The sequence below is a fragment of the Fulmarus glacialis genome, unplaced genomic scaffold (genome assembly GCF_000690835.1).
Source record: "Fulmarus glacialis isolate BGI_N327 unplaced genomic scaffold, ASM69083v1 scaffold43032, whole genome shotgun sequence".
NCBI lineage: Eukaryota > Metazoa > Chordata > Aves > Procellariiformes > Procellariidae > Fulmarus > Fulmarus glacialis.
In genome coordinates, this window is record NW_009199255.1 from 254 (window position 1) to 23,641 (window position 23,388).

General features: G+C 43.3%; 1 protein-coding gene across 1 annotated transcript; it reads right to left on the reverse strand.

The window, feature by feature from the left end:
* Positions 1 to 15,229: 15,229 nt before the first annotated feature.
* Positions 15,230 to 22,193, reverse strand: FAM83F (family with sequence similarity 83, member F; the record flags this gene model as incomplete). The annotated part of the gene is made up of 3 exons (XM_009573187.1): positions 15,230 to 15,294; positions 20,211 to 20,923; positions 22,072 to 22,193. Coding segments are annotated over 3 exons (900 nt in total), but the record flags the coding sequence as incomplete, so codon positions are not given.
* Between the last annotated feature and the right edge of the window lie 1,195 nt (positions 22,194 to 23,388).

A 23,388-nucleotide genomic window follows, 5' to 3' on the forward strand; every position in this document is an offset into this window, starting at 1 on the left:
GGAGGCTGGTCGCCGGCGGGCTCCGGGGAGCCTGGGGGTGGGCCCAAAAAAAACATGGTCCTGGCTCGCCTGATTACCCAGCCGACACGTATTTTACATTTCACGGGTGGAATCATGGATTCTTTAGGGCTGAGAGGAGCTCAGCTATCGGCTTCCACGAAATGGCGTTTTGCCCTCCGTGCTTTGAGAGCTGGCTGCAGTTTCCTTTGGAACAAGGCCTGAGGCTTTGCAGGTTCTCTGGAGAACTCGGTCCAGAATATCTGCAGTCCCTTCATTGAGCAGGCTCTCTGGACTGAAAATGACTTTCATGATTTTCAGATGGAAGCTGTGAATAGGAATCAGGAAAACCTGTGAAAAATGGTTTTGCAGTGACTACAATGTCATTCGTAAATGTAATTGTTAAAAATAAACGCTGATCTTCAGTATCTATGGAGCGAGCTGAGCCAGAAACAGGGCTGTGGGGAGACTGAGGCAGGAGCTGGCCTGGGTTTCCTGGGAGGCCATGTGAAGCTGGGAGTGGGTGAAGCAGTGTTAGCCTGGGGCTGGAAGGGTCTGCAGAGCAGGCATGGGGAAGCGCTGCTGGATCTCAGAAAGGGAAGGAAGAAAATGGGACATGTATAAGCAGGACCCACATGGGACATAGAAGGGTTTAGGATTAGCAGAGCAGAAGAGCATGGCCAGAGGAGCATGTAAGTCTCTGAAACTGACAGGGAGAGAAAGCACTGGGGGGAATACATGGAATAACAGAAGCATGTGGAGGATAAACTGGGAGGAGAGAGAGGGTATCCTTGCTTGTATCAAATTTCTATGCTCATTCTCATTCACCTTATTCTCCAGTATTTTTGAAGACTGCTGTTCTCTTAATGGCTGTCACTTCCTGACCTCACCCAGGGCTGCATGCCAGTGCAATGTTTTCATTTGATCTCCTCCGGGGAATCCTGTTACAACCTGATCAACAGAATAGTGGGGCAGCTGAAAATACTGTTTTGGTGCTGAAGAGAGAACTATAGGGATGTGATGTGCCCGTCGTATTAGTGAACAGATCTATGGGTGTTCAGTGAAAACACAGTCTGTATTGGAAGAGCCATAAAGCCCTTCACAGGTTAGTCATCACTAGGAGGGACAGCTGCCAGCACAGCAAAACAACGTGTGCTGCTGGTGCGGACAGCAGGCAAGATCCATGTGAACTCAGGCTACACAACTCAGTAAACAGCGGTGAATCTTTTAATGGCTTCCCCATTCAGTAATAGTAATTTATTTTTACATTGATTGGTGGGGGAAAGAGCCCCGTTAATATGAATAAGACTTTATACTGCGTATATACGTACTTGTTACTGTAGTGCTTTAAGGAATGCAAAAGGCACTGTATAAATCAATATGAAGTAGTAGTATAAATTGAGGATGCACCTCATCTCTGTTTCTCATTATTTATTCACCGAGTAGGAACTGTCTATATCCTGTCTATATCCACATGTATTTTTCTTGGTGTAAGCAGAAATCACTGATACACTGAGAGTACAGGTTGCACGCACTGGGAGAGAAGGGTATGTCCAAGACGCTGAACTTGTCTTTGCCATAAGTTAAAAAAAAAAAAAATCATTTCCCTGTTTAGATTCCCTTTCCCCTTATTGGTATTCTTTTGCAGGTTTTCCTTCATACGTTTTGCTCAGGGTTTTGGTGTGTTTGTAGCAGGACATGGAAAGCAAGGTAAAGCAATATGATTTATTTTGCATAAGCCTAGGGAACCAGACATCTTCGTTTCAGTAGAGCAAAAGATACCATTGTCCCTGTAGTGTCATGCTACAGAACCAATTTCAACTGTAGAAAGCAAGCAGATTTTGTTGGTTTGTCTGAAATGATAATGACGACTCAGAAGTTCCCACCCAAGTTCACCTGTGGATTTGGGGGGATCACAGCTCCCAGGCTAGTTTCTGGCTCTCATAAAGTCCAAACGCTTATGAACAAAACAGTTCTTCCTATTTTTTTGCCCATTGACACTTCTGTCCCAAAATGGGTCCAAGTTGGCTAGTGAAACTGCATTTTTTTCATCCACTGGATGTCAGTGTTACACTACCGCTGTGGTGCATTTCCAGGTGCTGGGAAAGGTTGGGCTTCTTCGGGGTGAGGACATTTGGAAGATCTTTCCTCTGTGGTGGACAAGTGACATGAAAGACCACTGAAGCTCAGGGGAATGGGCTCACTGCAATATGAATGTGCTCCCTTTGGCGTCTGCAGGAGCAGGCTGGGACCTTGCCTGCAAACATCTTAAAGTATCAAACCTCACAGGGACTGTAGCCTGAGGGACAGACACACTTCAGTGTTGGGGTCAATTCCACAACCTTTTGACTATTCCAACCTTACCTCCTTATGCCATGAAAATACATGGCCTGTTCTTTTTTAAAATTAAGTTTACTTGTGGTATCATAGAGACAAATAATACTGTATCTGACAGGGGTACAGTACAGGAAGAGGCTGCATGACTCTATAAACAAACAAGGAGTGCTGCCAGCTTGGGACAATTCTGAATGCAGGAATGAGAGGGGACAAAACACTAGAAGCAGCTTTGACATTTGGAGTTGAAAGGCAGGGGTTTTTAGAGCTGACACTGGTTTATTATTTCCAACAGTGCCATAACTTTTCTATCTTTTTTATAGGCTTGCTAGTTTTTTTAAATTAATGTACCTAAATGAACTCTGGATAGTCAGTCACTAAAAGCTACTGTCTTTGCTAACAGTCTTTGTTAACCCTGCCTTTTTTCTGCTTCAGATGCTTTAAGTAGCAGCTGTTTAGTGGGCCCAGAAAGTAACCAATTAGGTACCTGCGTTGCGATTAAGAGGTAGGTTACTTTTTGGAAAGCCACAGTAAAGTGTATGCTGATGCTCTTTATGGAGCATTACGTTTAAGTGTTTTGGTATGAAATGTGGTGTTTAACATGCTGTACGTTGTCTGTGACTGAAATGCAGGCAGCGCTGGAAAAGAAGATGGCTGTTGTTAAAAAGATGATTCATAACAAAGTAATACAAGAATTGATGTTCTCTTGTTATATATAAAGACAGACTGATTAGGTTATTCTCTTGCTTATTTTGTTCTCCTGGAAGTTGCTTCTTTATCTATCCTTTTCCTAGAAGACTTCAGTGAAGTTTCAGCAGGCGAATGACATCAAAGCAGCAAAGGAATAAAACATGAATATTTGGAAACATTTTGATACTGTTTAAAATACCAATTATCCTTATTTAAAAGTATTTATCCTAATAATTTTTTTCAGAAAAGATACCTGCTAAGGATTTGGCATTTCCTGTTCCTTCAATTGAGTGGTGAGAAGATTTCTCAACCATTCTCCTGCATCCTTCACACAGCTTTTCAGAGACCAAGCAAGAAAGAGAGGAAGTAATACTTCATATGCCTGGGAGCTGTAAACATGGGGATAGGAAAAAGGAATTTGTATTTAAAATAGAGAAGAGCAGATTTCAACCCAATTATTTTTTCCTTTCTAGGTCACCTATAACAGCAGAGAACAAACACAAAAGAGCAATTTAAGGAAGAAAGAAGTAATGAATACTAGAATTAAATGAAATAGCAGGAGAAAATTAGGGAGATAATGTCAAATGTAATTTTCAAATTTGTACATTGGTCAGGTGATTAGTGCTAACATTCCTGAGGGAAAAAATATCCTTAGTGACTGTTAGTGTTCAGGATCTGAGCTTTAACTCCCAGTCAGACATCTCCACATCTATAACTGTTCTTAATATAATAGGCTTATTTTGACATTACCTATTTTTATGTGTCATACCCACGAAAGACACGCAGTTGCAATAGAAACAAGAGCAGTTCATGCATGTCTTGGGCAAAGTGCTTAGCAGAAGTTTCAATTTGTTGTGCTGTCGCGCTCACATAATACTGTTGGAAGGAAAAGGGGAAAAGAGAAGGTTGTCAGCCCACAGCTAAAGGGAAAAAATTACCAGTATGACGGCAGTGTTCTTAAATGGAGAACAACTTAAAACAGTATTTTGTTTTGGTTTATTTCCTGGAGGCAAAATTAAAACAATGCTTCATTAACATTATTTGAAGCTATTTTAAATATTGCCATTTTCAGCAAAACAATGTTAACGTGGGGTTTTTTAATGGAAAAAAGGCAATTAGGAAAATGTTTTGAATAATATTGTATTCTTTTACCCAAACAGTCTTTTTTTGTCCATTTTTTCACTATGTTGGCAGAGGAAGATGCCTGCTTTGTGCTTTCAGTGCTGAAAGTGAACCAGTATGCATATAGGAGTTATTGGCTAGGACTGGAGCAGTTATGCTGAGGGTAGAGGTCAGACGGCTCTTCAGACAAGATTTTATTTACCTTTTAACCTCCACATTCCACCAACTTGGTTAGAGCTGTGATACTCAACACCAGTAGCAGCCTGTGCAAAACTGTTTTCAGTCACCTTTAGCTGAACCTAAATGAAAACCAAAGTATAGGTATGTGAAAGCAATTATAGTATTTTATTGTCACAGGTCCACCTTCATCATCAGGACAGTGTTAGAATTTTACAGCTAGACATAGGGTAACTGCTACAGGCACTTTCTCCCTCCATTTTCTGAGGTTCGGATCTACATTGGAGTTTTTATTTCTCCCAAATTAGCCAGTTTCATGTGTGGTACTCACTTATGTACCAATCCATGTTGCCCAGCTCCATCACAACAGAAGAATCAGGTTTGGAAGACAGAAGAGGGCCAGGCACATTCCTGCCAGCTCCGTCCCCATGCCACAGGAGCTATGGATATGTATATGCCCATGCGCTTGCAAGAGGGGAGTAAGGAACCTATATCTGATAATATCACACATGTATGATCAACACTGATGCTGGGGAAAGCTCCCACCTGTTCTTCTATCCCAAACTCTTATTAGGACAGCAAGAGCATATGATTTTTTTTTTTTTTTTAATTATTATTATTTTCTGGGAGTTGTAGCTGTATAGTAATTTAAGATGGCAGCTTTCCAAGGCTTTGCTGTGGTTCTAATTAATTGGGTATGCTGTTTAATTTTTTATTTTACTCAAGCTTTTTCCTCATATTCAAAAGGGCTCCCATTGTCCTTTATTATTAATGAGATCAAAGCAAGCAGAACGGCTGCCATTTCTCTTTAGTCTGTGGAAGTGAGACCATCCATAGTAAAAAAAGCGCAGCGCTGTCCGTACTTGTCAGCAGGACTGAAAGCAACACCATCGGCAAAGCGTCTGCCCTTCTTTGGTCTAGTGAGCTGGACACAGACAGCGAGCAGGAGTAACGCTCTGCGAGAAAAGCATGTGAGAAAAACCAAGAGTGGGGCCTGGAGCGCAGGGATAGACTGAAGAGTTTCTGGAGGATGGGGCGGTGGAGTGTGCAGAATGCAGGGCAGAAAATCTGGGAGGGAAGAATCAGTTTCCTTTTCTAGCATGTGGAAAATTGTGCCTCCTTCAGGCAGCCCAGGTGAAAAAGAAAAAGACACAAAAGTTGCTGTCAGTTTTGATTAGGGATTTAAAGCTACAATTTGACTGTTTAAACTCTCCCACACTTTGGATGGTGGCTATACTATTCACCCTTCACAGGCTTCCTTTTCTTCCCAAAGTTTCCAAAACTGGTGTTTGATGGGGAAGCACAACAGTTACATTTTTATTAAACACCCCCCCCCCCGCAAGCCAACACCAAAAAACCCCGTCCCCAAGTGTTTAACTGGACTGCTAACTGACACTTGCAAAGGGGCCAGAGTCATCGTGGCAGGACCTGAGGACAGAAAGTGAGAGTAATTCAGGAAGGGAGCATCGTAAGTAAGAAAGGTGGAGGAGAAAACCAGCTGAAAGACAGCATAAAACTGGGATCAGTAAAAAAATGCGGTTACCGAAAATCTCAGTGCAAGGCAGAGTGAGGACAATGGTGGGAAAAACGTGGGGAAGATGTTACATGCCAGGGAGTGGGAAGCTATATGGGAGGTTTCTTGGATCTGGGGCTAGCATTGCACAGAGAAGGGCGTATTTTGTCCCTCACACAGAGCTCTCATCAGCTGCAGCCTTCTCCTCGCCCTTGCGTCATCCCTGATCAGCTGCAGGGAGTCCCTGGCAAAGACCCTGCAGAGATAGCTGTGGAGAGAGGCAGAAGGGAGATCCACAATGGGCTCTGAGTACCAGGAGGAAGAGCTGCAAAGGAAGATGGCCCAGGGTCACCCCACATGAGGTGGGGTGAACCCCAAGGAAGGCAGCAGCAGCCGTTCCCGTGACTTTGCCTCCAGCAGCTGCGGGAACAAAGAACAGCAAAGCTGGGTGGGCCAAGCTCTTTTTTCTTTACTACTCAAACCTGACTACTTGCAAATCCCATGACTCACTCGCTGTCCCAGCTCTGCTTCTGCAATGGCTGGCAGCCGAGTCAACCCAGGTTTGTGAGCATAGCTTTCCGTGTCACCTCCTCGATGAAAACCTGCCAGCCGCTTCCCTGCGGCTGCCACGGGATCGGCTGCTTGGAGTTCAGGGTGGGGCTGTGTGGGCAAAGCCCTTAGGCCAACTCCTGGGGGCAATTACAAGACCTCTTGGTACTGGGAGACGATCTCTCAGGAGACACTGATAAACTGCGCGCAAGCACCAATGGAGGAAGACTCATTTGCTGAGGGGCTACAGCAGTATTTGGCCCACTGTGCCATTTTCTTTTTGCATGAGGAAGGAAAGGTAATCGAGATTCCAGTGGATTTCATCATACGCAAATGGCCCTTCTCAAAACACCAGGTTCTCTCTCCCTCACTTGGGAAAAAGCAAGGAAAAACCCCAGGGCTTTCCTCCTAATCCTGCCCTAAAGAGATTCCTGGGTTGCTAGGGGAAAGTCAACAGTTTGTTGGGTCTTGCTTTCTTTTTTGTCTGAAAGAGAGCAAAGTGTTCTTTCTTTTATGGCTGCTGTTCCGGATTCAGGGACCTTGCTAAAAAGAAAGTGTCTTCCCTCTCAAGAGCCCTCAGCAGCTCAGTTTTAGTCTGTTTGCTTCCGCTGCCTGGACCACACTTGATTTCTGCTGCTGGATTGCTTGTCATCGTTTAGGATCTTGTAGAGCCTAAACCAGCCCTCGTATCTATTGTAACCTATGGTCCTGCTTCCACAGGGTAGTGCTAGTGCACAAAGAGCAAGGCAAATATACATTTAGGCTACTCTTCGAAGACATTCCAGACCACGGCTGTGTTCAAGAAGACAGGGAGGCTGTGTTTATCAAGGGAGCCCAGCTCCTCCAGAAGACCTTCTGTCGCAGCAATTGCTTTTGCAGCAATATTCAATGCAAAGACCCTACAGCGTTTCCAAGGGTGTCCTCACGTTAACAACGCTGCTGTGCATGGGTGAATTCCCAATTACTTATACCAAGCACTACTTATGTGGAAGATTTTGAAACAAGATGGAGCCTGCCTGGAACAACACCCTCCTTTTGGCTGCAGGGTACAGCATCTATAGCTGGCGCCTGTGCTTGTCTGTCTCTCTCTTTGTTCTTGTGAGTCTGTCTCCTTGGATGCAAAGAGGAAGCTGTTGGTCATACTGTGCTGTTAGTAACTCCAGTGTAAATCCAGCATAACCCCATTGGGTGCAAGGAAATTAATCTGGATTTGCAGAAGCATAACTTTAGCTCTGTAGCTGAATTAACATCTTTAAAAGTGGTTTGGAAGTTGGTGAGAAACCAGTAGAGACCGCTCCAACTTTTCCTTCCAGAAAACTTTTGATTTATTGAAATGCTGCAGTCATAAATACAAAACAAAGGAAGTGAATATATTACAGTGTCCTCATTGTGAAAGGGCAATGGCAGATGCTTTGATAAACCAGGAGACAGGTCACTATTTCAGTGCAATGCCTGTCAGAATGTCTACCTACTGTACCTCTCCAAAAAGTTATTTTTTAACTTCCTTCCTATGAGATTTATTAGACTGTGAAGGAGAATCTCAAACAAGTGGTGGAGTAATTTACCAAGTCCTAGGAAAGGTACATTGGTGAATTGCCTTGCATTGTACTGGGGCAATGGACCAGATGACCTAGTGGCCTTTTCCATTTCTAATGTCTATGATTACCGCAGTTATACCTCAGGACACTAAACAGAGCCATTTTCTTCTTTTCAGTGGCAGCAAAATGTCACTAATGGCCCTGCTAAATCAGAGGAAGTGATCCTTCTGCAGATGTGTTGTGCACTTAGCAAGACGGCTATAAATGATCCCACTTTGTTTAGATTTGCTATTTTCTGTTTCTGTAGTGCAAGTGCTCAGCACAAGGAAACTGCCAGCCAAGGGAAAGAATTTCTCGTAGGAGATTAAGGATAACTAAGGAAATGGTTGCATGACCTATAAAGAGAGGATCATAAATATTGCAATAAAACCAATAGCTCTTTCAAAGTTTAAATAGCTTTTCTTTTCAAACACTTGAGGTAAATGCCCTTTTCCCAAGGTTGTCCAGCATCTACACCTTGAGATTTCACACAGAGTTTCACCAAATATACTGTAATTTCTCAGGGGGCTAGCTTTTTCTTTTAATTATCTTTCTTTGTGGAAGTGTCCCTTCTACAGAAGTTAGACCCCAGCTACCTGGAAGTTCCTTATTGTTTCCTCTAGTACTGAAGAAAAGCCAGAGCGTAATAATAATGAAGTAGCCCCTACATTTCTTAAGCACAACACCCACCGAACAATGCAAGAAGGGGCAAGTATGGTTCTGCCCTTTATAACCAAGCAGCAGCACTTACACCTTTTCTTATGTCCTAGGGGGAACCTCACACACAAGGGTCTGCCTACATAAACACTCGGGTGTAACATTTATATTCTTCACAATCCCAAGTGTGCAAAACCCCAGACCTGGGCTGCTGCAGTTCTGCAGATACAGACAACTGACATTCCTATCCCACACACCCTGTTGGCGTGCAAGACATTCTTTGTTTTTAATGCTTTATGTGGGATCCCACTCCGGAGCAAGCAGCCTGCTCTCTTGTGTGCTCAATTTTTTTCCCCATTCTCCATCCTACCATTAGTCTGTAGCCGGTTCAGGGGAAGCACAGACCAATGTGTTCCACCAGCCATATCACAAGGATGCAGATCTCGCAGAAGTGTTCCTATTCCTTTGTCACCCTATGCTCTCATGTTCATTTAGCTCGCATGTCTTAGCCCTTGGCTTGGGAGTACTGCTTTGGGCACTTTTAAATAAAAGGGCACAACACCTGCCACGGTACAAAGGCTGGAGAGTCTTGATATTGGTGCTCCATCCTGCAATCAGTTGGCTATTGGTCCGACTGCAGAAAGCAATATCCTTCCTGTAACAGCCACTCCAGTTTGGTAAATCAAATAGCTGAAGAAACACGGGTGTTCATTCAGCCCACAGCAGGCGTGTGCCAAATCCACCCCCGAGCCCATGCACAATGCTGATCAGTCCACAGCCCACTAATGCAACATACTTTTCTTTCTTGCACATTGGAAATTTGCTACTCAGAAGCTTTTTTTGCTTTAAATAAATTAAAAAGGCAAAGGACCCCCTGAATACAGTCAATACTCACAAATGGAAAATATCCTTAACCTGACATCCCTGATCCTTCCCTAGGCTACTATATGTATATGCATTAAAATCAGCTCTCATTTTTATGTTCTAGGTTTCAGGCCCTCTATAATAGCTACAATCCTCATTATTCAAATGTTGTAGTTTGCCTCTATGCTTTCTGCACAAATTCTTTTGGTTATGTTTTCCTGGTTATATGCAGTTTCACGCATCTAGTGTCTATAAAATCACGTCTTTCAGCACTCCCCGTCATCTGGAAGTTGCTGCTTTCTACCTGAGGCAGGCAGAAGGGCTGTTTTATGTCTACAGTTCTCCTACAAGTGACATATCTAATGTTTTAGGAAAAGAAAACAAAATCTAACAAGTCAGATGAAAAGGCAGAAGTTGACACTGCAGACAGGCAGGCTGAAAAGGGAGAGAGAAGCAGGATTAGAAACATCTCCCAAACTTGAGACATCGACATATTATGTTATGAATTTAGGATACACCAGCTACTCTGTCCCTAAGTTCTTGTGCAGACACTTCTCAGCTACTGTCCCTTACTTTCCTATCTTACTGAAAAGCACGGCAAATTTGCCCACATTGGGAGTGAGAATGGAGCAGCTGGGGTACTGTACGTTATGCTGTGGTTTTCTGTACCCTAACTCCCCAAGTACACGTGCCCAGACTTGCAAGAAAGATCAGAAATAGGTGTTGTGCAAAGAGTTAGGTAAACATCTGCCAGCCTTGCTACATGCATAAAGGCCTTACCGTTTCATCTACATCCATAGGTTTCTCTTCCAAGATGGTTCCTACAGTCGCTGACTGTGCTTTTCCTAAGCCTTGCTTATTAATGAGGATTCCCAAATTTGCATTTCTTCAGCAGGCTAAGGACAGGGGACGTAAGGTCTAGGGAGACAAAGAGGTCATTCGTTCCTGGACCGCTCCCTGATTTTGAAAGAGCACAGACAAAAATGTCAAGAAACAAGAGAAAAGTCTAATATTAAAGCAGCAGTGAAGCGAGGGGAAGGACGAGTTTATCTTACTTTCTTGGAGAACGTCCCTAAAACAAGTGCAGAAAAAGAAAAGGCACAAAGTGATGGGGGTGCTAATACTATAAAGAAAGAGGCTCAGGGTCCATAGAGCCCTGACATACCCTGTGAAACGAGCTTGGATTAGACAGACTCCTCTTAAACAGTATGAATGCAATTGCTATGTGGACTTCAAACACTGAAAGAAAGATGAAGATTTTGTTTACTGCAAATGCTTTTTCTTGTACCTTAATGCCCAAAAAGTAAAACAGAGGCTGGATTTATTCTGAAACATGGTCCGGAATTTTAAAACAGGCTTTTGTATACACAAACAAAGGGAACATGGGAAACAAGAGCTTTACTTAAATGTCAAGGATTACATTGTACCAGGTAAAACTGAAATGTAGCAGAGGGACTCAGTTTCATAAATGAAATGTCATTGCTGATGGGTACAAATTATACAAGAAAGATGGAAAGGGAAACAGAGGTGGCACTTCGTCAGATGCATTTCCAGCTGCAGCAAGGTACAGTTCAGTTGCAAAGAGAGCAGCAGTAAAAAATAAAGAAAACAAAGAAAAACTGAAGCGCTCATCTGCTACAGCCTACTCCAGCAACGAGAAAGCAGGAATAAATTAGTCTCTCTCAAGGCACTCAAAGCCACAGGTTACCGTACTTGTGGGGAATTTAGCTGCCCACATACCTTTTAACAAGCACCGCCAAACATTGGCCAAAGATGTTCACGTGTTACACAGAAACCTGCTCTAATCCAGACACTAGAGGTTCTCAACAAAGAAGTCGAAAAATCCCCAAAAAACAGGAACTGTAGCTGAGAAATTAAACGTGACACCAATGAACAAACTATCTGAATGTAACACAGTAAAGAGTTTATTTGTTTGACTTAGAAAAGGTCTCTGGCATAATTCACTGGACACATATACATTAAATATACAAATGCATACCAAAAGAAACCCAGAAGGCACACATTCAGCCAAGGGGCTCATTCAGAACCACTCACCATTTCACGTCAAAAAGAGCAAGCCGTGAGCCCCAGCTTCGTTACCCTCTGTCCAAAACCAGGACCGCAAGCGTAGGCCCTATGGTACGCCACGCAGATCAGCAAACCTGGGCTGACAAGTCAAAGAGTAAACAAGATCTGGAGAACAGGCGTCCTCTTGGGATTGTCCAGGGTCAGGACACAGATAACAAAGAGAGCTAATCTGTGCTTTAAAATAGCAACAGAACAACAAATGTCTCCCATCTTTCCCGCCCCCTTGGGAGGTTAGTGACTTGGGTGCAAGAGGTGGCTTCTTGGGCAAGGACCAAATGATAGCTTATTTGAAGACTGCTGTAGGTACTGCAGTACCTTCAGCCTCTGCTTGCAGACTTCCAACAGAATTCATAACCACTGCTCCTTGCCCCTCTGCCCTGCAGCACCATCAACCACATTTTATCTAGAGAGTGATAGAGATTCATTTTACAGGTCACAGCTTCAGGTTTCTAGCACTCATCAAGAACCACAATTAGCAAAACTAATCAAAATAAATGCAGTCACCTCACCCGGACTCATATCTGTTGCTATAGGAGCAGCCAAATAGTCCAAGTTCAGCTGATCTTATCTTCAGGGAAGAACAAGTTCCACCAGAGTCTGAAACATCCACTCTGGATCAGCAAGGCTGCATGCATCCCCAAAGAGTCACGCTGAGTTTAAGGAGCAGATTCATATCATGCAAGAAAGCAAGTTTGCCCTCTCAAATTAAGTAATTAAACAGTGCGTGATAAGCCTAAGGAATTTTACTAGACCCTGGAGTCAACGCATGAGACTCGACTTCTGTGACAGGGGAAGGAATTTAAAAACAAGTAAACACTACCTTTCAGGAACTGGAGTGGCAACAAAACAGAAGACAAACAGATGAGAGGCTCTCATTGGAAGGGAGATCCTGTTAGCTGATGAGGTTAAAGAAAAGTGCTCTCACGTCTGTCACAGGAAAGAGAAAGTAAAGCACATTAATAAGCAAGCACAAAAGGAAAGGAAGGGCAAGTGAAATCAGCCTCTCGGACTATTTGTGAAGTCACTCCACCCAAGATGAAGCAACAACAATATAAAACCAAAGAGATAGAGGACTTCCTGGAAAACCTGACCATATATATCAACATGGTACTAATTAGTTAATTAACCTATTGCACAATTAATAAATAAATAAATATTTTAAAAGTCTGGGAGAACAAGGAAGCACCAGATGACAATGTTCTTATCAGCACAAAAAGTGGAACAATGTTGGCCTGATAACTTTATCTCTGATCTCTGCTAACAAAGTGAAATAAATACAAGGAGAGAAAAAAAATCTCCCAAACGTCTAGAGAATAACGGAAGTATGGCAAAATCAAGCCATTTTAGACAATCCTACAAACATACAGCCGAGTAGCTTTTGGCACATGAGCAGTACACCTGAAGCCAACAGGATAACTTGTGTATTAAGTTACTTCTTCGTCCAAGTGATGGTGTCATTTCCAACACCTTTTTTCTCCCATTACCAGGAAGAATTTTATAAAACACTGCTGATAATAGGAGCTGACAGACCCAGCTGTAAAACTACAGCTTATTCCCAGAAGGCTATATAGAATAGCTATATAGAGTAGCAAGCATTTAACCCACTGAGTATGTTTAGTAGAGGGCACAATAGTTTGGTATTTTAGGGTCTCAAGACAGTCTATAGGGTAAACTCAGAGTAAAACAGACCTGCTTGCCATTCAAGTTAAATACACTTCCAGGAAAGGCAGTTATCTATCAATCAATCAATCAATCAATCAATTTTGTCATCAACTCTAGGCAGTTGTTTCAGTGTAACAACCACTACTACAACCCAGCACCTAGAAGAGTCTTTGGAACAGCTTGTTCTGTGTTGGGAGTGCAGCAGTTGTCTTTGCTGTGAATTTCTTGTGCACTGAAACAACCCAATTTTCTCTAAATAAAAAGAAAGAAAACTAAACCTGTGTTTTTCTTATGTCCATATAGTTTTTGGCAAGTAGGTATGTTAGTTTTCAGGTGTCTACTTACAATTAAGATTTATATTTCTTAGGTATCACAAGAGGGCTTATTTATGACAGCAGAGTATGTAATTTAGATGGCAAGAAAGCAGAGTGAAACATCAATCCACACACTGAAGAAACAAAAACAACCTGCTTCTCTACTCTGTTAGTGGGTAGAACTGGAAAAGGGCCAGTGAACAAGAGGACAGAGGTGTCAAACAGGTCCCATGTAATGAATAGCTACGTATACCATGAACCTGCAACTTGGAAAAAGTGATGACTGAGGACATATATGACATAGGTCTGTAAAATCACAAGTGGCAAGGAGACAAGTAATAGAGGTGGTCATCACTGTATCTGACAGTGGAAGAATAAGGGTCACTCGATGAAATCATCAAGAAAACCATTAAAACAGCCTGATAACAGTTCTTTTTCATACCACATGATGAACTCAGGGTTCATTGCCACAGAACACTGTGGAGGCCAAAAGTAGAAAAGGATTTTTAAAAAGGGGCTAAGTGCATTCATTAAGGCCAGGTCCAGAAGAACTGCCGGTTCAGAAAAGCCATAGACTGCTGGAACAGTGTCGGAGAAAGACCTCTGCATAAGAGCTTTACATTTTATGCTTCTGTGACCACCTATTACTGGCTCTCCTCAGAGACAGGATAGCAGATCAGATGGCCTTTGGTGTGATTGCATGCAGTGCTTCTTATGGATCAAAGCTCTTGATTTTATCATGATTTAGAGTTTGGAAAGGTTAACTTAAAAAAAAAAAAAAAGGAACATTTGCAAAGCTTGTATGCTCCTCTGCTTCCTCTTTCAAGCCTCAAAGATGTGCTCCTTAATCATTCTGTTTCCATGAATGGTAAAGTATTGCTGAATTAGCAACAAACAGGATTTTGAACAGCCACTGAAGGCTGCATTATTGCTCCCAGATCCTGCCCAGTCCTCCTTATAAGGCATTTCTCTTGACCCAGTCTCACCTGCAGGTTAAACAACCCCCTATATTCAATTTTTTCTCTTTACTACATTCTTGCTAAATCACTTTGTTTGACTGCTATATTTATGACATGAAACAGTTAAGATACTAATCTGTTGGCCTCTGCTAGCTAAACCCTTCTCCCTGACCACTCATTTCTATGTGAATAAGTGACAACAGGAATCTACAGGAAGATTCCTTGTTGTCAAAGGATTGCTACGCGGTCTGTAAACATCCTTATTTCACACAGAATTTGCCACTTCGATTGGATTTAGCTTTCCAGCCAGTCAGACCAATACATTTCTGCAGTGCAGTAGAGTAAACAATGCAACACAGTGATTCTGAGTCTGCAGCTAGACAGACTGAAGTAGCAGCACAAGTAAGTCAGAAAATCTCCTGCATTTATCTGGACACAGGGCGAGCTCTGAGACCAGTCATCACAGTTGTTTTTATATATAAAATATGTGTGCACACCGACATATGGACTAATACATTCATCACTAACCCTCATTTAAGGGACCGACAATCCAAAGTCTACGCTTCACCCAGTAAATGTGCTTTAGCTGGGGGTGCCAGGTGCATCCAGGACCGTGCAGTGGCTTGACAGACCACTGAGTGAGGACATGGCTGTAGGTTCAAAATCAATCAAGAGATTACTGTTCCAGCTTGTTCAGTCTTCAGTTCTCCAGACAATCCTTCCCAATCAAGATAACACACAGGTAGGTTGTTTGTTTTTATCGCTCGTAGTGGAGTTTGGACCCACGTTACCTGGAATGAAAAGAAGTTAAAAGTAATGTTAATGTTAAGTAAATAAGACCTGGGTAAAGTTTGGACTCATGCTTCAATCCTCTCTCGTTATTTACTATATACCTTGTGTTAGACCTACATTACTCCGTGCTTTCTCGTGATTTTATTTCCTACTATTGTGAAATGAAGAGGCATTAAAATAAGAGCAAATTCAGAGTATACGGTGGAGAAAACCACTGGAGAAGTATTTCCAACCTTTGGCCTGTACCCAGGCCAGCTTCAGTGTAATCAGAGGTCTCAGTTGGCACTGAAAAACAGTCTGGACATGACTTGGGTAGGAGGTTTTCCACAGAGTGAGGGATGAAAAAAAAAAAAGTCAGGTCATCTCATCCATTTGATCCCCACATATATTCTCAGGAGAGGTTTTTTCACATCCAGTTTTAAACATCTCAAGTGCCGGTATTTCCACCATTTCCTTTGCAAGAGAAATCCTGAGGCCTCAGTGTCTCTCTCACTTAAGTAGCATAGTACACTGCCCCAGTTTTTTATCATCTTAGGGTTTTTTCATTGATCACTCTATGGATTCCTTCTGCTCCCAGTATCTGTACTTTTCAACGCTTGCACTGCTGTCTGATCTCCTTTGTTACAGCCAGATGTTGGTCTGGATGCACCAGCATAGTTTTTTCAAAGCACTGTACTAAAGTGGGTTTGCATAGGCTTTGGCAAGTCAGGGAGCTCTGCTGTGCTCTGAGCTCAGCAAGGCTTACGTATCATATAGCCCAGGGCAGTATGTACTGAGAGGGGCTGCCACACGGCATGCAGTCACTCTGAAGAAGGGCAGATCTCACTCATGTATTTCTACAGAAGGAAGATATATGTGCATCTCCCAAGCAGTTGGAGCCAGTGGCCAGTACAGAGTAGAACAGGGAAGGAAAACTGCCACAGGTTATGGTGACATGCTACTGAGAAGTCTCAACGTTGCTGAGATGAGGGAGCTTTCACTCCAAGCACTGCCTCTGAACTGGGCTTCAAATGAATCATTTTTCATGTCACACTCTTGCTTGTGGGTATTTTATCAACATTCTCCTCACCTGTAGGTAATGGGGAAGAAAAAAGCTCTCTCCTCTCCCCTTCCTCCTCTCCACCTTCTTCCATACTGCAACTTCTTGATATCCACATGGGAGGCTGCACTGCAAGCCCCCCTCACTTTTGTGGCTGCTCTGTGTGCTACTGCCTCCTCCCCACATCGCCCCATGGCATTTCATTCTACCTCCTGTCCCCCCCTGCCCCATTCTGTATGTTACTACTAAGTTTATCATTACTCCTATCTCCTCACCACCCTGTTCCCCTCCCTGTCTGTATTACATTCAAGACCCTCATGTTTACTTTCAAAAGTGTCTGTGCTCCTCTGCTTAATCTCAACTCCCAACTCCTTTATTCTTCTCACTTTCTACTCTTGTCTTCTGACCTTTTTCTACAGATCCCGCTACAGTTAGAGCAAACACCCTCCTTGTATGTCCCCAAAAACATTTCCCTCTTTCTCTTTAGAAGAGAGGCTGAAAATTCCAGTTACCACCCATCCATATAATCCCACTTTGGCTGAAAAACACCGGTGATAACTAAGCAGCTATTTCTGCAGTATTGCAGGGCCTAGGGTAAATCCCCTTTTCTGTTGCAAGAAGTACCCAAAAGTGAAACACGAAATCCTGCTATTAAGTATATGTGTGCTGCAACCAAGGCTTACAAGGAGCGAAGATGTGTGGAGATGTATGGAGAAACTCAGGTCAGCAGACCCTCCTGAATGAGCCCACTTTGCTTCTTGCAGAGGAGAAAACAAAACAAGAAGCCAGCGCCTTCCAAAGGCACACAGCTTTCAGAGCCTTGCAGTATTTCCCAGGAACCACACACAGACATCAGTGTCTTTGCTGATCACAGTCTGCCCAGCAGCAGCTTAAAATTAACAAGATTCTGGTCAGGTTCAGAGCTGCTGCTGTTGTGTTCCTAAGCGGACAACAGTGAAATTCAAGACTTGTGTCAGTTTGATGATGTGGTTTGAAGAAAGCCTTGTAAGACAAAGCACAATCTCCATGCAGTGTGCTAGGACAACACCTCAGGGTGTTAATTTCGACACTTAGTTTGGGACATTACTATCTGTAACCCTTGTATTTTCCAGACTCCCAATTCTGACTTGTAGGTATCACTTCCTAGCATGTAAATACCCAGTCAGATTTTCAGAGTCTGTCACAGAACACATTTTCATCACTTCCCTTCCCGGTTCAGAGTCTCTTCATCACCATTTGCTCTTACAAGACTGAACCTGACCTTTAACCTGCTTGAATGATGTCTTTCAACTACTCTGTGAGCTACTCAGGGTGTGGATCTGATCTCTCTATGCATTTGCAAGGTGGGATGTGTCTCTGTTGTACTACAGAATTAATAGTGACTTTGGAGGATGTGTGCACAAGCAGGCCCACAGGGCTTAAGTGTGCTGTTTAGTCTTCACAAAAGGTAAGGGCAGCTATGTAAAACCGTGAAGCTCTGCATAATTACATCCTAACCTGACTGCATACCAAGCACATTCTTCCTCCTTCATTTCCACTTCTTACCTCCCTTCTGTCACCTGAGTATCACAGCATCAGTTTTTATGAGAACTGCCCAAAGATAACTTCAACTTTTAAAAGTAAGTCAGTTCCACAGTTACCCAAGAACAAAGTGCCTCCTATTTTTATCTTGAAACTGGAACTCTATTCCATGCCCATGTTCAAGAATTTTTTATTAAATCCTAATGAAGGATGATGAAGTAGCTGCAGCATCCTTTGTGGTGATTCATTTTTTTCCTCTTTCTCATGAGTCTCCATCTTTCTAATGTGCCCTCTATCATCTCTCTTCACATGCCACTTTGGTACCACTAGACTAGAGAAGCTTTCTCTCAGGAACAGTGATTCAATTCAAAAGCAACACACAAGTAGTGATCTTCCTCCAGCCTTTTACAACACCCGGTGACCAAAGTATACTTATACCATACCTCAAGAGCTGTGGAGTCTCCCATTGCCACCATGAACAGGCATTCTAAATTTGCATAAAACAAAAAAATACTTGCATGGACTCCTTGGAAAGACTTACCAGGTCAGGAAGAGCACAGCGGGAAGGGTGGTGTGCCGGACCTCTGTGCCTTCCCTGCACCTGTTCTCAATTCTTCCTTCCCCTTTATTGAAAGAGGTGGCAGCCCTCAGGAAGTAGCAGTGGCAATAAATAAAACCTGAACATAATAGCATGATAGTGTCTTTGTGGAAATGGTCCAGACCAAGCATCAGACTGTCTGGTACAGACCCACTGTGTTAAAAGGAATAGGGACATCCCAGCTGCCCTGACTGTGCAATGCCCCAGAAGGGCGCAGCACCCCACTGTTCAGTTAGAGACATCAATCTCTTTCGTGCCTTAATCTGGGCCTAATTGCATCATGACATTGTGGGAGTGGCGGGCTGTCTGCTTTAAAACAGCTGATGGTGAGAAACGTAGGGAATCTCTGATACTGTAAAGTGCTAACAAATCAGAGATTACACAATTCCCTACTTCTGTCACTAGAGGGTAGTGCAAGCCCTCTGCAGGTCCATTCCTCTGAAAGGAAATGCCCATACATCTCCCCATAGGTCTCCACGGATTTCGTTTTTCCTGGCTCTGAGGAATGGGGCCCAGCAGCACATACTGTCTGTGCTCAAGACTTAAAGTGATTTGGAGAGAGGACCTCTTTAGACCAAGGTTTACTTCTGCCTCCCCAAATGCCGAACACACATCCTGAGATGGGTCTAGTATAGTCTTAAATAACCTATCTATGCCTTCATACAGTTCCTCTCTCTTGTGTTCGTTTGGCATATTTGAGTCTGTCCTTCATTCAGCCAGAAATATTTCTAAGAACTTAATCAATTGCTATTGTTGACCTTCCCAATATCTTGCTTTTCTTTTTGGTCTCAGGAGAATGTCTTTCAATGACACATCACGGCAGGCTCAAGGGAATTCAGTCTCTCTACACCTGCATTTCGCATTCATCAGAGCACAGAATGGTCTCTGGCCAGACAAGTTGAGAAGACATTTTCTCCCTGGAACTAGTTTATTTTCCTGCTGGCGCAGGATGTATTGACACCCATCACAGCTCACAGAGAGGAAGACAATCAGGCTGAATAGTCCACAGATTTACTTCAATCTGACAAAACATCTAAAACATTGGGAGGTTAGCTATGAACTCATAAATTTGGAGAAATCTTTATCATTTGTGTCTTCAACCGGATGAAGCCTTGGAAGGACTTAGTGAAAATATCAGTCAAAGAAATCTGAGATCTAGTACTTCTCCATAGCTTCTATTTTCACGACCACCTTCCCCATTTCAGAAGGTGACAAAGGAGCAAATTAAAAAGACTTCCACCCTCTCCTCCACTCCTTGCCCCCTCACCTCACCTCAACATAAACACGTTTTCCTCTTTTCTCCACCAGTAACTTGTCACAGTAAACGCACCCGACTAAACCCAAATGAGGAAAGGAGGGTTTACACTGAAAATCTGTCTGTACCCTGCTAGCCACTACAATAGTGAACGCACTGCTGCTGTTTATTACAGCAGTGCACTTCAAGAACTGCATACGCAACCTGTTTTACAGAAGGAGACATTCACTCCCTTTGTCCCATACCTGCTTGCTGAGAAGTATGAGAAAACATTTACATGAGAAGTACCAACTTTACAATAAGACTGCCATTAAATTGCCTTCATCTTAAATTGCCTGTATTATTTGATACAACTTCTACTCTTCTTTGATCCCACTCATTTTAATATAGAGGAAATAACAGGATCTGCTCACAGGTGCCTGTATTGAATATGTTTGCACCAATCAACCAAACTCAGAACAAGGGACACAGAAGCAGAACATGCCGGTAGAAGAGATTTTACCTGAGATGCCTCCAGTGCTCCGAACACTGGCATGGCCAATGCTGAGACGCTCATATTCCAGTTTCATGTTCCCAAGGTCTTCTCCTGAATGTCCTTCACTGGCAAAAGAATTGGCCTCAATGCTTGAGCCTGGAGACCTTTTGGCCTTGCGACTGAAAAGCCCACTGGCAAACCGTTTTCCTTGCTTTGAATTGGCCTGTGCATCTTCTTTCTTCACATCTCTAATAGACTCTCTGGATTTGGATTTATTTTTCAGGTCCATGTGGAGCCGTGAGAACAGTTTCTGCGGGCTCCGATTCAGCTTGTTCAAGTTCTCCAGAGGTGGATCAATTTCTGGGAACTCTTGCTCCAATGTGATTAAGTCATTCAGAAACTGATTTAACCGTTTCTTTGACTCACTTGTTTCTTCCTTTTCCATGTTCCCCTGATTATCCTGCCTGTGTCGTGAAGCCCAGAGCATCATATCACCACGGGTTGCCCCTGCCACTAAACCATACTTGGGGTTAATGAACTTCCGAGCCACAGTGGAGGAATGAAGGCCTGGCTTCCCAATTCCGGGAAGGAATGGGTTAGCAATACCCAGTTCCTTGTAGAAATTAACCTCCTCTGAGATGGCATAGAGCTCACGAAACTCAACGTCAAACATCTCCACGTGCTGTCCTGTCAAGACTAGCAGGATGTTTCTGTCAATGTGGGATGAACTCCATGTGAAGCTAAGAGTAGGAAACAGAACTGACATTAGATTTTTGGGTGCATACTTGATCCAGCGCACTTAACAATATCTAAGACACTACATGGGAATATGTAGCATTGTGCCATTTGCCCATATGCCCTTGCCAAGATGGGTCAGGATAGATACATGAAGCTCTTTATTATTGTTCTTTATTAGGCATGCAGTCCAGATCTGGAAGAAAAGGCCCTAAAACTCTAAAGGACAGTTTACCCTTTTAAAAAAGCAACACTGCATCAACAGGAGGAGTCTCCAGACTGAAAACCTCACTGAAGAGAACTGAGCACAGTGGCTGCTGGGGAGTCCTTGCAGACCACCACCTGATGCAGTGTGGAACTATCTCTAGCCCACTGAAATGGTCCACTAGCATGGGCATATTCCGTTCTCTCAGGAGCAGCTTGTGCTCTATGCCACCTTGTTCTGGTTTCAGCTGGAATAGAGTTAATTTTCTTCCTAGTAGCTGGTATAGTGCTGTGTTTTGGATTTAGGATGAGAATAATGTTGACAACACACTGATGTTGTAGTTGTTGCTGAGCAGTGCTTACACTAAGTCAAGGACTTTTCAGCTTCTCATACTGCCCTGCCAGCGAGGAGGCTGGGGGGTGCACAAGAAGCTGGGAGGGGACGCAGCCAGGACAGCTGACCCAAACTGGCCAAAGGGATATTCCGTACCATATGACACCATGCTGAACAAAAAACTGGGGGGAATTGGCCGGGATGGGGGTCACAGCCACTGCTCGGGAGCTGGCTGGGCATTGGTCAGTGGATGGTGAGCAATTGCATTGTCCATCACTTGTTTTGTATATTCTTTTATCATTATTATTATTTTCCCTTCCTTTTCTGTCCTATTAAATTGTCTTTATCTCAACCCACAAGTTTTACCTTTTTTCCAATTCTCTCCCCCATCCCACTGCGGGCGGGGGAGCGAACAGCTGTGTGGTGTTGGGCTGCCTGCCGGGTAAAACCACGACACACCTTCTCTGTCGTCCCACCCCAATTTCTACAGATGCTACACAGAGTACGGAGGCTGGGATAAGAAAGGGAATAACATGGGAAGAAGATTCTCAAGCAAAGCCACAAGCCACTCTTTACACAAAGAATGTGGCTTTGCCGAAAGCAAGAGCGACCCACCTGTATGACCCAGTGGCCACCTTTTCACCATCCACCATCAGGAATCGTGATGCCAATGTGCCTCTGATCTTCCCTGCTGGCATGTAGAACCCAACTCCTGTCACAGAACGTATGCGGATATTCTAACAGGGAGGTGAAAAGACAAAATGTCACAATAAATAGGGCAGAGAATTAGATAATTGCCAGCTCCAAGTCTTAACATGTCACTCACATTATCTCACTACTTCTGGGACTACAGCTCATTTTGTATCAGCCACCAGAAATCAGAAGGACTACAGAAAGGAAGGCATAGTGCCGTAAGACCTGTTGTCATCCTCTGTCTATCCAAGTCACTCCCCTCCATCAGTTCATAGCCCAGTCCAATAGGTCAGCATCTTTGTAACCCTGCCTGCTGCCTTCAGCTATTCATCTTAGCCCACTGGCAAGACAATGCTTTCAAAATCAAATAATCCTCCATCTCCAGTCCTGTGCTGTAGCTCAGAAGGCCCAGCCCAGTTCAGGGGAATGAATCAGAGGAAGCTCTGAGTCACGTCTGCACTCTCTGAATCCTGATCCCTATTCCACGGCACTCGTGAGCTCTTCTCCAGACTACGTTAGCAGGAGCACAAAACCAAGGAACTTTGCAACACCTGTGCAGTGCAAAGGACAGAGTTACTTGGAGGATAACGTATGAGACAGATCTATATTAGGTTCTTTTTGTGCTTGTGTTCTGATCCCAGCAACACATGACTTGACAAAACTGGGCAAATTAGAAAACTGGACAATTTAATTATTACAGAAGAGAGGAGGAAACAGTTCTATTGCTCAAAACATAGATGTTTTCTATCTGTTATAACAAAAGGAGAACCCTGACCTTTATCATTTTGCTAAGAACCCCAAACAGTTACAGTGTCCACCCAGATTCCTTACTTTTCAACAGAGAGTAAAAAAACTCAGAACTTCCCTTGAACAAAAGGAGTAGGATAAGTGTCTCTACTTTCAGCAAAGAAGAATTTCTCAAGAAGAGGAAGGAAAAACCTTTCATGAAATGAACGGGAGTAGCTAGAAAAAGATAATACCTCCCCCCAAACCTCCCGTCTCGCACCCTTAGGCCAGAAAACCTACAAGTAATAAAACAAAGCACTAGCAGGGACAGAGAAAACACAGATTTAAGGTTACATGATTTTCTACAACAGATGTGTGCCTGCACATACTATAAGAACATATTTGCACACTGCACTGAGTGTTATTCTGCTCATGGGTCCTGGCTGCATGAGGCTGAATTGCCAAACAGGTAAATGTACTGTTTAACACGAAGAAAAACTCCAACAAAAACCA